The 16837-nt window shown below is 41.2% G+C and overlaps 1 protein-coding gene across 1 annotated transcript in view; it reads right to left on the reverse strand.

Annotated features, from left to right (window-relative positions):
* The window catches only part of TMA16 (translation machinery associated 16 homolog), a 79027-nt gene that overhangs the window by 28316 nt on the left and 33874 nt on the right, over positions 1–16837 (reverse strand). Inside the window, exons 2-4 of the mRNA XM_075849665.1 lie at positions 10878–10987; positions 8096–8133; positions 1485–1569 (exon numbers count right to left, since the gene is read on the reverse strand). Coding sequence (XP_075705780.1) covers positions 1485–1569; positions 8096–8133; positions 10878–10987 — 233 coding nt within the window. The remainder of the gene's footprint in view (positions 1–1484; positions 1570–8095; positions 8134–10877; positions 10988–16837) is intronic.

A 16837-nucleotide genomic window follows, 5' to 3' on the forward strand; every position in this document is an offset into this window, starting at 1 on the left:
GGCCATCCACTAAATATAACAGTGTATAGGTTTTGCCCAGAGCGCTTCTCGAAGTCTTTATATATGGGAATTTGCTAGCGTTTCATCCCTTTAGCGGTGGGGTTATGTTTTAAACTTGCACTTAAATCACTGGAGAATGGTTTAAGAATGGTCTGCATCACATATAATCTCATATCATTCTGTTCAACAAAAATAAAAAAGGGGACCTTTCCTTCAGGCTGTGAATTCGGATAAACGCATTGAAAACCTTTTGTAAATTTGCCCATATACATTAGATGAACTTCTGCCATAGCTGCCGATTTTGACAGGAACGGCCAACCATCACATAACGTTTTTTCCCCTCATGTTTAGTGTATAAACAAGGAGTAGCTCCTGACATGTAGGTTAAACGTAGACTGCGACGAAAGACAAAGCGACATCCATCCGCACGATATACTTTTCTGCAAGATCCCGTGATATGGAATAGCATCGCTTACGATGCTATTCCATACCTCAAAGAAAAAAAGGTATACCACCCCAACAGAGGCCAAAAGGACACTCTTTTGGCCCCTGTAGGGCTAATGTAGCCCTATGGACACGTTTAGCGTGTACGCCAGGAGCTAAGGCTAAACGTACATCACAAACGTGATGTGAACAGGGTCTAATGTGTATGGGGTGTCCCGATGGGTTGGCTCTAATCCGATGGCAAATGTCGGGGGAACGTAGGATTGGGAATGTTGGATTTCAACTTGCCTTAACTTTTAATTTTATGGTTGATAAGCCAAAAGGTGTCTGACAGCGCCTATTCACCTCTCCCCATTGAGTACACATGCACGTTCGGCCGAGCTATCGAACTTGTATGGCTACCTTTAGTCTTTTGGCTTTAAACAGTATTTGACTTGAAATCCAAGTTTCCCCTTAATTAGGCAAGTATAACAATTACTCAAGCACCATGTCAAGTTAAGGTAAGCAATTGATATTCATTTGAAATGTCAGCAGTTTGGGCTATTGTGTATATAATCAATGAATGATTATTAATTTATACGTGTATAACTGTAGATAGATTGATATGTTCGGTGCATGGATCCGGCTGCCTGTTCTACAGAGTGAACAAAATGAGTCAATTTTGACTTAGTAAACAATATCAATCTAATTTCACCGCCAATTTTGTATATTCTTCTACTAGGATGTAATTATATATGTCCTCCACTTTATTGGCAGATCACGCCATAAGGAGCTCAGTCTGACACGGTCAGCCTAATCCTACTGTAGTGACAGGGAACAGATCCTGAAGTGCTGTGAGCGGATACATAATAGACCCTACACCCTCACAGAAAAAATTCTAACATTATTACTAAGCATTAGTACTTCATGTGCTGACACTTTGTAATATACATTGATATTTGTACAGAACCCCTTTAGCATTATATTTCTCAAATATGTTTTTGGTAAATACCTTCACTCAATTGTCATTCAGAGGGTGTATATAGTCACATATTTCCTACCTTTCAATGAGTTCACACGCCTCGTTCTTAGTGTACTCCATTTTGTTAGGATCAAGGTGACTTTGAAACCACTCGAGTTTTTCCCCTGTGTGAAAAAAACAAACCATTGACATTTGATAACTATATATGCACACATTTTAAAGCGCAACATGAAGATTACCACCCGAAATGTAAAATTAGCCATACAGCTCCCCTCAGCCCGGCATCTCTCAGTATAGGCTGCTACTAGCAGCCTTAGTACTGGGGGAAAACATTGGGTCGGATCAATAGCGACCGCCGCATTTAAGTTGTTATAGCAACATCGGCACCCCGCTACGCGATTGCGGGGGCCGATTGTTGTGGGTGGCGATTGCTATGGCAAACGGAAGCCTAACAAAGGCTTCTGGTCTGTCATCTATGGAAGGCAATTAGGTCCTGCCAGAGGCAAGACCTAATATGCCTCCTGTCAGTGTGAAACTGACAGGTATAATACCCTGCAATACATAATTATTGCAGGATATTATAACACTGATCCAACATTCGGATCTTCAAGTCCCTAGTGGGACTAAAAAAAATAAAAGTGTGCATAATTGGTATCGCCGCGTCCGTAACTGCCTGAACTATAAAAATATAATGTAATTTATCCCGCACGGTGACGCCATAAAAAAATAATAATAAAAAAAACTTTACCGGAATCGCTATTTTTAGTCACTTCAGCTCCCAAATTGCATAAATAGGGATCAAAAAGTCGCATGTACCCAAAAATTGTACCAATAAAAACTACAGTTTATTCCACAAAAAACAAGCCCTCACACAGCTTTCCTGATAGAAAAATCAAAAAGTTGTGGCTCTTAGAATATGGCGACACAAAAACAAAATCATTTTTTTAAAACCGTGATTTTATCGTGCAAACACCGTAAAACATAAAAAACCTATATACATATGGTATCGCCGTAATCGTATCGACCCGCAGAATAAATATGTCATTTATAGCGCACGGTGAACGCCGTAAAAAAAAAAAAAATAGAATAAAAAACAAGTTTTCACAGCCTAATTCCACTAAATTCAGCAGAAAACCTATGGGATCAAAATGCTCACTATACCCCTAGACAAATTCTTTTTAGGGCTGTAGTTTCCCAAATGCGGTCACTTCTGGGGGGTGTCCACTGTTTTGGTCCCTCAGGGGCTTTGCAAATGCGAGAGGACACCCGAAAACCAATTGAGTAAACTTGAGCTCCAAAAGCCAAATAGCGCTGCTTCGCTTCTGAGCCCTGCCGTGTGTCCAAACAGCTGTTTATTACCACATATGGGGTATTGCCGTAATCAGGATAAGTTGCTTTACAAATCTTGGGGCACTTTTTCTTCTTTATTTCTTGTAAAAATTTATCATTTCTAAATTTTATTGGGAAAAATTTAGATTTTCATTTTTACAGACTAATTCCACTAAATTCAGCAAAAAAACCTGTGAGGTTAAAATGCTCACTATACCCCATGATGAATTCCTTGAGGGGTGTAGTTTGCCAAATGGTGTATTTTTGGGGTGTTTTGGCACTACAAGACCTCTTCAAACCTGACATGGAGCCAAAATCCTCTAGGTGCAAATTTGCTTCTGAGGTCTGTGCTTCAGTCCATTAGCACACTAGGGCCACATTTGGGATATTTATAAAAACTGCAGTATCTGGGCAATAAATATTGAGTTGCGTTTCTCTGGTAAAACTTTTTGTGTTACAGAAAAAAATGGATTAAAATTGATTAACCGACAAAAAAAGGAAATTTGTAAATTTCCCCTCTACTTTGCTTTAATTCCTTTGAAACACCTAAAGGGTTAAGACACTTTCTAAATGCTGTATTGAATAGTTTGAGGGGTGCTGTTTTTAAAATTGGGTGACTTATGGGGGTTTCTAATATATAAGGCCCTCAAAACCACTTCAGAACTGAACTGGTACCTATAAAAATAGGTTTTGGAAATTTTCTTCAACATTTTCTTGAAAATGTGAGAAATTGCTGCTAAAGTTCTAAGCCTTGTAACGTCCTAGAAAAATAAAAGGACGTTCAAAAAACTATGCCAAAATAAAGTAGACATGTGGGGCATGTTAATTAGTAACTATTGTGTGTGGTAATACTATCTGTCTTACAAGCAGATACATTTAAATTGAGAAAAATGCACATTTTTGCAAACTTTCTCTAAAGTTTGGGGATTTTTCACAAACAAATACTGAATTTATTGATCACATTTTTCCACTAACATACAGTACAATAGGTCACGAGAAAACAATCTCAGAATCGCTTGGATAGGTAAAACCATTCCCAAGTTATCACCACTTAAAGTGACACGTCAGATTTGAAAAAATTGGCTGCGTCCACAAGGCCAAAACCGGCTCAGTCCAGAAGGGGTTAAAATATGGAACCTCTCACACAAATAAGACTTTGTGGTTACACAGGACACAATACAAAAGTACAATATTAAAGACGCTGACAATGACCCATTTTAATATTTTTCCCATCTATTCTTATTGGCAATATTAGGGCTGCACATACAGAAGTGAAGCTTCTAAGCAACTATTCTTCAAAACAGCTGAATTCTTGGATGTAAGCAGCCTTGGGTGTCTTAAAATGTAATGCGTGTTTCTGACAGCACCAACAAAGATCATTCAGTAATAGCCCACAGGTCACACTGACCCTTTTACCAATTTTATAAATCTAACATATCTCATAAATTATTTTCTCAAGTTCTGCCTCACATATATGTGCAGCGTTAAAACCTAAAGGAGTTGTACAAGATTCTTCTTGTTTTCCAGAAGCAGTGTTACTCTTGTCTATAGGCTGTGTTTGGTATTGACCATTATACCGTAGCTCATTATCATCCAAGTGAATGGGACTTAGCTTCTATACCAGACACAACCAAAGTCAAGACAGGCATGGTTTTCTGGGAAGAAACCGGACAAACCCTTTAACCCCTTAAAGACGTGGAATAGTTGTCACGTTCAGGACACAGCCCCATTTTTCAAATCTGACATGTCACTTTATGTGGTAATTACTTTGGATTACTTATACCTATCCAAGCGATTCTGAGATTGTTTTCTCGTGACACAGACTTTATGTTACTGGTAAAATTTGGTCGATACATTCAGTATTTATTTGTGAAAAACACCAAAATTGAGCAAAAAGGTCTAATAGTAAAACAAACCCCCAAATAGTGACCCCTATTCTGGAAACTATACCCCTTAAGGCATTTTAAGGGGTGTAGTGATCATTTTGCCCCCACATGTGTTTTTTCATTAGTAATTAATGCGCAGCGGATGGTGCAAAGTGAAAATTGCAATTTTCCACTGATATGAAATTTTAGTGCATAATATGTTGTGCCCAGTTTGTGCCACTGAAAACAAATACCTCATAAACTGCTAAGCGGGCTCTCCCGGGTATGGCGATGCCATATATGTGGATGTAAACTGCTGTTTGGGCACGCTGTAGGGTTCAGAAGGGAGGGAGCACCATTTGGCTTTTGGAGTGCAGATTTTGCTTGGTGGTAGTTCGGTTTGGGGTTTTACTGGTATTTCAGTTTATAATGTGGGGGCATATGTAAGCTGTGCGGAGTACATCAGGGCATAATAAGAGGGTATAATAATGCTGTAAATAAATAACAATTCATATATGTGTAGCCAGTGTCGCACTGATAAATGGTGCCCAATCTTATCCTTATTTTTTTCCACTGGAGCTGTGTGAGGGCTTATTTGCTGCGGTACAATCTGTAGCTTTCATTGGTACCATTTTGGGGTACATGCAATTTTTTTTATCACTTTTTATTCAATTTTTGGCAAGCAAGGTGACAAAGAACCAGCAATTCTGACAATGATTTCTATTCTTTTTTTTTTTTTTTTACAGTGTTCACCGTGGGCTATAAAGGACTATTTTATTTTATTCTGCAGGTTGAAACGATTACGGCGATACCACATGTATATAGTTTTTTTTTTTTAATGTTTTGCAGCGTTTGCACATTAAATTTTTTTTGTCACCATATTCTGAGAGCCGAAACCTTTTTAATTTTCAGTCAAGAAAGCTGTGTAAGGGCTTGTTTTTTGCAGGACCGGTTGTAGTTTTTATTGGTACTGTTTCGGGGTACATGCGACTTTCTGATCACTTTTTATTCCATGTTTTGGAAGGGGTGTGACCAAAAAATAGTGATTCTGGCATTGTTTTTTATTTTTGCGGTGTTCACCGTATGGGTGGTTACGGATGCCATGATGCCAAATATGTGTACTTTTTTTAACGGTTTCATTTTTTTCTTATGATAAAAGACTTTTTTAACGTGAAACTTTTTTTTTTTATACTTTTATTTATCTTTTTTTTATTGTCCCACTAGGAGACTTGAAGGCCTGCACCTCTGATCTGTACTCTAATACATTGCACTACCCATGTAGTGCAATGCATTAGAGCGGTCAGTCATTCATTGACAGCAAGCTTACTACGTCCTGTATCTGGGTGGGGCCTAATAGGATATTGTACGTGGCAGGCCAGGAGGCCATTATTAGGCCTCCGGTTGCCACGATCACATAGTGTCGATGCCAATTGCTACAAACTACTAAGATGTAGCCATCACTTTTTATCGCGGCATCTAAGGGGTTAATGGCAGGGATCAGAGCTAGCTCCATTCCCTGCTGTTACAGCACGGTGTCAGTTGTAACAACACCCATTTTGTAGGCTCAGCTCCTGAGCCTGTGTAATCTTCCTCACGCGGCCGGAAGCTTTTTAGGTACTTGGCAGACAGCAGGCCATTGTTCCGATCTGCTTGTAAACACCATAGATACAGTCATCCCTTTGGAGCGCTGCATCTAAGGGGTTAATCGGTCGGATCTCAGGCTTACTCCAGTCCTGTCCTTGAAGCAGTGATAGTGTTAAGCTATCACTGCTTTAAAACTGTGTCTGCAGACATGTCTGCATACACTGTAGCCTGTTAACGCTATGACATACTATGTCAGTTTGCGTTAACAGGCCAACGCCCGTTACGTAATAGTACGTCACAGGGCGTTAAGAGGTTAACAGGGGATACAATATTTTAAAAGATAATACTTTAAAGAAAAGGCAAAAAAAAAAGGTTAGTTGAATTGTAGTGCTCACTTCCTGGGATAAATAACGCATTTGTTTTTTAGTACAGATGGTTACGGTTGCGAGGATACATATGTATTTTTTTTTTTATATTTTTAATTTTCGTCCCATAATAAAATGCATTTTGTAAAGGGGGGGGGGGGGAGTTTTTGTTATTGTACTTTCTATTTTTTTCCTGAACATTTTATTCAACTTTTTTTATTACATTTTTTTTTTCAGTCCCACAAGATGTGGACATGCAATTACTAGATCGCTTACATGATACACTGCAATATTTACGTAGTGCCGTGTAATATGGCTCTCAGTATAAAACTGAAGGGCATTCTATTAGGCCCTGCCTCTGGAAGGGCCTAATACGCACGCACAGATGGCAGACCTGGGGCCCTTCTTCAGAGCAAAAACCCATAGGCACTCTGATCAAGTAGTGGGGGGGGGTGTGAAGACTGGGTGACCGGGGGCGCCCCTTTCCTCTGTTTAACAACTTGGAGACTGCAATCGCTATTGACCATGGATTCTGACAGGTTAAACAGTAGGGATCTCCAATTCTGGCCGTTGCAGCAGTGTCAGCTGTAATATACAGCTGAAACACAATGAGGACGGTGCGAGCACAGCTCCTGTGCCCACACCATTTCTGTGCCGCATATTTAGGTCGCTTGGCGCTAAATTCATAAAGCCAGCGATGTAAATGTAAGCCAGGTGGCGCCAAGGGGTTAAGGAAGTACTTCCTGTTTCTATGGGGGTCGAATGGTGTATCACATGATCACATACAGCCAGTTAGCAGCTCTGAAAAGGATCACTTTTGTTACACCTGTTTCTGATGAGACGTGGAGCGTCACATGATCCTTTTAAGAAGTCCTAAGTGGCTGAGAGGGATCATGTAATTGCAATATCATTTAAAAAGTTTAATGTCACATTCACACATGACAACATTCCTGCTTTTTTTGCCTCTATGGTACACGGTCGTGTTTCTTTCTGATTTCAACAGGGAAAACCGCAACCACAATGACAACCTGATTTAAAACTTTACTTGCGTTTTTATTGTGATACCGCTACAGCGATTGTGGCAAAACCAAATCAGTTCATATGTCATTTTTGTAGTTCAGTAATAGCACGGCTATTCGATGTACCATCAGGCCATGTTTACAGGTTCCGAATATGTCCGCTCACATTCTGCCGGAAATGTATGTGAATGGGGTATTTTATATGCACTAAAAATTTTAAAATCTGAAGCATGTTCATTATTGCCGTGGATTGAACTACAGTGGGGCTAAACTGCATGCAGATCCACTGGCCAATCCACAGCAGAAATCTGATGTCAGCCGCGGATTTTCAGAAAAATCCATGCCGAATTTACCATAGTGTGAGCTGAGGCGTACTCTCTTTTTATTGTGGTCTAAAAATGACTAAAGCAATGAAGGCTAATTTGTTTTTTTTTAAAGGGCTCAGTGTACAGCCTACACTGGGGTCATAGTGGAGCCTGAAGGTTTACACACATATACACATTACAAATATAATATAATTTTACTTACGAATAATGCTTAACTTCAAGGCTTTTTCATTCTTTAACCTTAAAGAAGAGAAAATATTGTTCATGAACGTTCTCGAACAGAAAAACCCCCAAACATGGGGTAAGAGGTATAAATCTGCCCATTAAAGTCTCGATTTCACACTTCCCAATCTGAAATCAGATTTTATTTCCCCCCAGAATTACTAATGAAATCCTTCATCTACAGTGAAAGAAATAAGTATTTGATCCCTTGCTGATTTTGTAAGTTTGCCCACTGTCAAAGTCATGAACAGTCTAGAATTTGTAGGCTAGGTTAATTTTACCAGTGAGAGATAGATTATATATAAAAAAAACGGAAAATCACATAGTCAAAATTATATATATTTATTTGCATTGTGCACAGAGAAATAAGTATTTGATCCCCTACCAACCATTAAGAGTTCAGCCTCCTCCAGACCAGTTACAAGCTCCAAATCAACTTGGTGCCAGCATTAAAGACAGCTGTCTTAAATGGTCACCTGTATAAAAGACTCCTGTCCACAGACTCAATTAATCAGTCTGACTCTAACCTCTACAACATGGGCAAGACCAAAGAGCTTTCTAAGGATGTCAGGGACAAGATCATAGACCTGCACAAGGCTGGAATGGGCTACAAAACCATAAGTAAGACGCTGGGTGAGAAGGAGACAACTGTTGGTGCAATAGTAAGAAAATGGAAGACATACAAAATGACTGTCAATCGACATCGATCTGGGGCTCCATGCAAAATCTCACCTCGTGGGGTATCCTTGATCCTGAGGAAGGTGAGAGCTCAGCCGAAAACTACACGAGGGGAACTTGTTAATGATCTCAAGGCAGCTGGGACCACAGTCACCAAGACAACCATTGGTAACACATTACGCCGTAATGGATTAAAATCCTGCAGTGCCCGCAAGGTCCCCCTGCTCAAGAAGGCACATGTACAGGCCCGTCTGAAGTTTGCAAATGAACATCTGGATGATTCTGAGAGTGATTGGGAGAAGGTGCTGTGGTCAGATGAGACTAAAATTGAGCTCTTTGGCATTAACTCAACTCGCCGTGTTTGGAGGAAGAGAAATGCTGCCTATGACCCAAAGAACACCGTCCCCACTGTCAAGCATGGAGGTGGAAACATTATCTTTTGGGGGTGTTTCTCTGCTAATGGCACAGGACTACTTCACTGCATCAATGGGAGAATGGATGGAGCCATGTATCGTCAAATCCTGAGTGACAACCTCCTTCCCTCCACCAGGACATTAAAAATAGCTCGTGGCTGGGTCTTCCAGCACGACAATGACCCGAAATATACAGCCAAGGCAACAAAGGAGTGACTCAAAAAGAAGCACATTAAAGGGAATGTGTTGCCAGAAAAACATGTTTTTTTTTTTTAATTAAACATTTAGTGTGTAGGTGATTAAACATTGTTCAAATTTTTTTTATTTTTTTCACGAGTCAGGAAATATTATAAATTAGATTCTAATTTATAATATTTCCCATTGCTGGTCACTAGATGGAGCTATTCCCAAAATTGCAGCATTGCAAAATTGGGTAAAAAGCCCTCGCTCTAGTGAGCTCTCAGCATCCCCCCCTCCTTTATCCTGGCTAGTGCCGGGATAAACGAGGGGTTTGAACGGTCTAACCTCCTACACTGTGTGTCGCCATTTTTTGAGCTAACACACAGTGTAGTAGGTTTACATACAGTAGTAAACGTACACAAACACGAACATACATTGAAATCTCTTACCTGCTCCTGCCGCCGCGGCTCCCTCCGGCCAGTCCGCTCCGTCTGCTGCCGCTGGTCCAAGTGCACAAGTCCGGAAGCCGCGACCGGAAGTAGTAATCTTACTGTCCGGCCGCGACTTCCGGTCCACAGGAAAATGGCGCCGGACGGCGCCAATTTCAAATTGGACTGTGTGGGAGCGGCGCATGCACAGTTCCCACACAGACGGCGTACACAGAAGTGGATGGGACGGGACCCGTTCGCAGTCCCTATGGGACTGTGGCTGCCGTATTCCATGTCTGTATGTGTCGTTAATCGACACATACAGAAATGGAACAAAAAATCGCAGCCCCCATAGGGAAGAAAAAGTGTAAAAATAAGAAAAAGTAAAACACAAACACACAAATAAATATAAACGTTTTTAATAAAGCACTAACATCTTTAACATATTAAAAAAAAAATTGTGATGACACTGTTCCTTTAAGGTCATGGAGTGGCCTAGCCAGTCTCCAGACCTTAATCCCATCGAAAACTTATGGAGGGAGGTGAAGATCTGAGTTGCCAAGCGACAGCCTCGAAATCTTAATGATTTACAGATGATCTGCAAAGAGGAGTGGGCCAAAATTCCATCTAACATGTGTGCAAACCTCATCATCAACTACAAAAAACGTCTGACTGCTATGCTTGCCAACAAGGGTTTTGCCACCAAGTATTAAGTCTTATTTGGCAAAAGGGATCAAATACTTATTTCTCTGTGCACAATGCAAATAAATATATATAATTTTGACTTTGTGATTTTCTGTTTTTTTTTAAATATAATCTATCTCTCACTGGTAAAATTAACCTAGCCTAAAAATTCTAGACTGTTCATGTCTTTGACAGTGGGCAAACTTACAAAATCAGCAAGGGATCAAATACTTATTTGCTTCACTGTATGACTCTGAAGGAATCTGAACAAATGACTTGATCTACAGCATATAATGTCTGGGTCACAGACAGCGCCTGGGGATAAGAGGTCTATTTATGTGTTAGATACTTACAGAATGTAGGAAAATGTATCACTTACTTCTCCTTTCTGTCCTGCTTGTGGCCTTCTCGTGCCAACTGAGCAGCTTTTCTACTGTAAGGATGGATGACCTTCTTTTCTTGTTTACCTTTATTCTGCGGCGCTTTAGGCTGCGATGTAAAATCCACCATTAAATGTTTCCAATAAAAATTACAGTAGAAAAGTGATTTACAAGGTAGAAAAACAAAACTGCCTACAAAGAAAAATGTGGTCGGCTATCGGTGTGGAGAGTCAAATTAGGGGATTCTTCCAGAGCATAATAACTGCCTCTTGTCGTGAGGATCTCGGCCCATATAGATTTGTTTTAGAAGCGCTTGTCAATGTTCTCGAATATTTTAATAAGAATGAAAAAAAACTATTATACAAATTCTCTGGATGGCTGCAGACAATGGAAGTGTCCACTAATTAATATTTTTTGAAGCTTATGTTAATGAATCCGCTCTTAACGTCCACAAAGATTGTGGAAATGCAGTAATTGCTAACATTATAATTTCTTTTTGAGGGAGGACAGAGCTGAAAAGGTTCTCATTTGAAACTTGCCAACACAACCAGATTGCTTATTAGTAATGAAGTCTATTATTTCAATTCTTCTGACCTGCAGGAAAGGGTTCTGCAATCCTGCGGTTTTAAATTGGAAGTGAGCCCTTCCGGCAGCAAACGTGCTTATTTGAGTAATGTATATGTGGAAATGTGTGTTTCTTTGATTTATCTTACTTGTTGGCTATTAAATTTAGATCTTACATACATTTCCATGGCAACACATTCTGATAGATACTATTGGATACCCTTTATCTATACTAGAAGAAAACTTCAGGACAGCCGTTGGAAAATGTCCAGGTTTCTAGGACTACAAATCATCTAAACAACATCAAAACTAGAAAAATAATAATAATAAATGCAAATAATAATAAAGAATAGAGAGGGAAGAACAACACATTTGACTTGATTTTAATAGGATTCATATTCAGTAAATGAACATTTTTCCAGCCATACTAAGCTAAGATTTGGTATTACCAGTAAGGCCTCATGCACACGACCGTAAAAACTCCCGTTATTACGGGTCGTAATTACGACCCGTAATAACGGGCTCATAGACTTCTATTGGCGACGGGTGCCTTCCCGTTTTCTCACGGGAAGGTGCCCGTGCCGTTGAAAAAGATAGAACATGTCCTATTTCAGGCCGTAATAACGGCACGGACAGTCCATAGAAGTCTATGGAGCTCTCGTAATGACGGGTGGCTACATGTGTGCACCCGTCATTACGGCAGCGTTGCTAAGCGACGTCAGTAAATAGTCACTGTCCAGGGAGCTGAAAGAGTTAACTGATCGGCAGTAACTCTTTCAGCACCCTGGACAGTGACTACCGATCAGTATAAACCTGTAAAAAATAAAAATAAAAGACTTTCATACTTACCGACAACTTCCTGCTTCCTCCAGTCCGGTCTCCCGCCTGTTGCCTTGGTGACGCGTCCCTCTCGACATCCGGCCCGACGTCCTGGATGACGTTTCAGGCCATGTGACCGCTGCAGCCAATCACAGGTCAATCACAGGCTGCAGCGGTCACATGGACTGCCGCGTCATCCAGGGATCTTGGGCTGGATGTGAAGAGAGGGACGCGTCACCAAGACAACGGCCGGGTAAGTATGAATTTCTTTAACTTTTATTACAGAAAAGGCTGTCCCTTCTCTATATCATGCACTGATAGAGAGAAGGGGCTGCCGATTAGTGCAGTGCTATTTTGCCGCCAAAAACGTGCCTGTAAATACGGGTGGAATACGGGTGACACCGGACCCATATTTACGGGCACGGGTTCGTAAATACTGGTGCAAAATGGGTGGAATACGTGTGACACCGGACCCGTATTTACGCCAGTATTTACGGGTGGGAAAAAATACGGTCGTGTGCATGAGGCCTTAAGCTTGTGGTTGAATGGTTACGCCTTTGGAGAATAACATTTTCACTGTATCCATTTCTATCATTGCCAGGGCAAACATGCAGAGCACATGTCCATTTTTAGAATAAATTACGTTATATCATATCCCTGCTGTTACACTGATAAGCCTTATATAATAAGACAAACAAAATATGCGCAATATGATACTCAGCAAGTAGCGGGTTCCCATAGGCATACTAATAAAAAGAGACATTTAGGCCTCATGCACACGACCGTAAAAACACCCGTTATTGCGGGTCGTAATTACGACCCAAAATAACGGGCCCATAGACTTCTGTTAGTCACGGGTACCTTCCCGTTTTCTCATGGGAAGGTGCCCGTGCCGTTAAAAAAATAGAACATGTTCTATTTTTTCATTTTACGGGCCGTGCTGCTATACTTTATAATGGCAGCACGGCTCGCAAAAGCGGCCGGCTGCCCGTGCTCGTAATTACGAGTCGTAATTACGAGCACGGTCGTGTGCATGAGGCCTTAGTAGTTCATTAATGGTAGAAGAACAAGTATGTGATCATTTTGTTTAATATGTACTAATGAGCTAGAAGTCGATACCGGACAACGGATGACCTATACACCGTATATGATCGGTGCGGGTCCGACACCTGGACCACGCACCGATCAGCTGCCTGCAGGCACCGGATGTTATTGCACAGTATGTGGTGTATGGAGCCTGCAGCAGTTGGCTCTGTACATTGCATAGCGGTCGTGCTGCAGAACTGCAGCTTTTCTCCTGTATACTTGAATAGGAGCAGAGTTGCAGTACTGCAGCACAGCCGCTATATTGTGACCGGAGCCATCTGCTTCCGGCATGGACGTCCGTTGCATGGAGGCAACCGGAGCAGATGATCAGTGCCGGTGTCGGACCTGCACCGATTATACACTGATGATTTATCTGGTGGATAGGTCATCAGTTGTCCGATAGTGGACAACCCCTTTAAATCCAGCAGATTTAAGGCACTTTGGCTAACTGGCTCCTAGGATTTGTCCAGACCTGCCTACACATTGTGTAGACTATACAACCTTATAGTAATGATGAATGTAGAAACAAATAGGTCTCCGTCATGCTGGGTTCACACTTGCTTTCGGCTTTCCGCTGTTCTGCTCTATCAGAGGACTTAGCCATAGCAAAGTCTAGTCAGCCGCACAGGTGCAATTATGGCTGGTGCCTTATGACACACACTATTGGTGAACAATAAAAAATGGCAACATTTATTTTTTTGGGCTATATGCCAGGACGATAAAAATATGGCCCATATTCTGTAGATTGTACGGGCAGTCTTTTCACCTTCTGTATTAGTTTCTTTATTCAGTTTGTGTTGTTTATTGTATCTGCTTATTAAAATATTGTTTGTGTACGTTAATATGCTACGTATTAATCTCCCTCCATCTCACATGTACAGCTCCCTCTAAGCTTATGGCGATGTACAATTAAATAATAAAATCCATGTTCCTGCATGTGCTATTGAGGAAAGCCAAAAGGAAATTAAAGTGGAAGGGTAGAGACACACAGGACGGAAATCGTAGTGCAGTTTTTCAGGCAGGATGTCCGCTGCGCAAATATTGCAGGATACAAAAAAAAAAAAAAAAAAAGGTTCTACTTACCATCCGGGCGTTGTCATGACGATGCGCCCCTTTGCTCAGAGTACAGCCTGGCTTCCTGGGATGACACCAGATTCCATGCGGCCTTTGATTGGATGCGGCAGCCACATGGGATGAAACGTCATTCCAGGATGTCGAGTTGTGCTCAGAACAAAGGATTGTATTGCTATGACAACGGCCGGGGGGGGGGGGGAGTATACTTTTTATAAAATTAATTTTAAAAATCAAAAATAGCTTATTTTTTTCTCATTTGAGTTTTTTTTTTTGCGCCGGAATTGCAGCAAAAGTCGCAACACATGATTATTTGTTGCAACAGAAAAGCAGCAATTCTGCAGCATAAATTGACATGATGCAGCTTTAAAAAAAAAAGTACCACAGGTAAATTTGTGAACGGTTTCTTAGCAGATTTTTTCCGCTGTGTGTGGATGAAATGTGTTCAATTCGCATCCACACTGCTGCTACTGTACTACACTGCAGATTTTCCACAATTAAATGTGTTGCAGAAAATCCACAGTGCTTGTGTTGTGTGTCCGCCCTACCCGAATAGTGCTCAGAATTCTAGCGATCAGTGGCGGGGGGGGGGGGGGGTGTCAAATACTCAAAGCCACACAGATCACTATTTTTTGTAGTATCCTGTTCTGTTAAATAGTATGCACACTTTCAACAAGCTTTTGATGAGACATATCAAAAGATTGGATCGGTGGGGGTCTGGGTGCTGAGACCCCCACACTTGCTGAAACGAAGGTGCAAAAGCACTCAGATAAGCACTTTGTTCCTTTGTATGTGATCAACGTTTCTCGTCAGACTGGAAACGGCTCTTATAGAACGTCTATGTAATATGTTTTCAGCCCGACAGGGAGCGCCAATCACAGCCGAAGGTTATGGCGCTCAGCTGAGCGCTTCTGCACCTTCGCTTCAGCATTGGTGGGGGTCCCAGCAGCCGGACCCGCACCAATCTAAACTTTTGATATGTCTCTATGACATATCAAAAGTTTGATGAAAGTGTAGTGGTTATTTAAAAGGGTTGGCCAGGAATATATTTTATTTCTATTTTAACTTAATGTGACATGTACACTTATGGTAATTCTCTAATATAATGTATGTTTATATCTTGTACCGTTACCGATTTCTAATTTCTACCCCTGAAGCGGAATTCCCGGCCACAGCGGTGTTCTCAAATGCAGACATTAGGCCCTGGTCACACTGAGTTTTTTTACACGTTTTTTGACGTGGAAACTGCACCAAAAAAAAAACGACGTCCTATCTTCGGGCGTTTACGCCTCTGACCTCCCATTGACATCAATGGGAGGCAGAGAAGGCGTATTTTGCGGTGTTTTTGCCCGTGTTGCTCAATGGGCGCAAACAAAAAATGCACCGATAAATGGAATTTTGAGGCAGAATTTTCTGCCTGCAAAAAACTCAGTGTGAACTCAGCCTTACAGGGATTCTCTGTGGTAAGGAGGAGGGCATGCAGGGAAGAGACTATGTGTGTCTTCTCTGCACCTTCCAGGTAAGATCACTAAAAACATTGAAATAAATATAGAAAATAACATCAGCATAACAATGAATTATTATGAAAATCATAAAAAATAAATTGTGACTATTCAGTTCTCACAACTGGACCCTGATACGACAGTCACAGAATATGTTCTTTTGCTTTGTTTTTTTACTCCAAAGCCAGAGAGAAACCGTTTCTAAGTAAATAGGATTTAAAGGGTTATTCCCTTCATAGACACTTCTGGCACATCCACGGGATATGCCATAAATGTGTGATAGTTGTGGGTCACACTTGTCGAGAGCAGGGGTTCCCTGCCCTGCCTGGGGGAGCATTACTATTTGCATGCGGAGCTATTCAACTAACCACGTTTTTAAAGCATTCTGCATTTTTTTAAATAACCGGAGCATGCCCTATAGGCCACATTTTATTCGCAATCGGGTCGATTTTTCTTCACTGCCCGTACTGTAAAACCGAATGTGATACTATAGTAGTGGTGTATTTTTATGCAGTTGTGCCATTACTTCAAGGTGTTAATGCTGTTCCATCACCCATAATCCTTCTAGGTTGGAAGACTGAAAATCTATAATGAACCTAGACTAAAGGGGTTATCTAGGTTTTTAAAATGGATGGCCTATCCTTAGGATAGGCCATCAATATTAGATCGGTGGGGGTCCGACTATCGGCACCCCCACCGATCAGCTGTTTCAAAGAGCAGTAACGGTCGTACAAGAACCGCGGCCCCATTCGTGTTAACATGGATTTCATTTTCGTTCATACTGGCATATCCTGTTACTTTCGTAGTGGCTGTGCAAGGTATTGGAGCTTTGTCCCATTCGTCCCAATCCATGTAAACAACAAAGGGGCTGCAGCGCTTGTACAAGTGTCCCTGCAAATATGATCAGTGGGGGTGCC

This window comes from Rhinoderma darwinii, chromosome 1 (assembly GCF_050947455.1).
Source record: "Rhinoderma darwinii isolate aRhiDar2 chromosome 1, aRhiDar2.hap1, whole genome shotgun sequence".
Taxonomy (NCBI): Eukaryota; Metazoa; Chordata; class Amphibia; order Anura; family Rhinodermatidae; genus Rhinoderma; species Rhinoderma darwinii.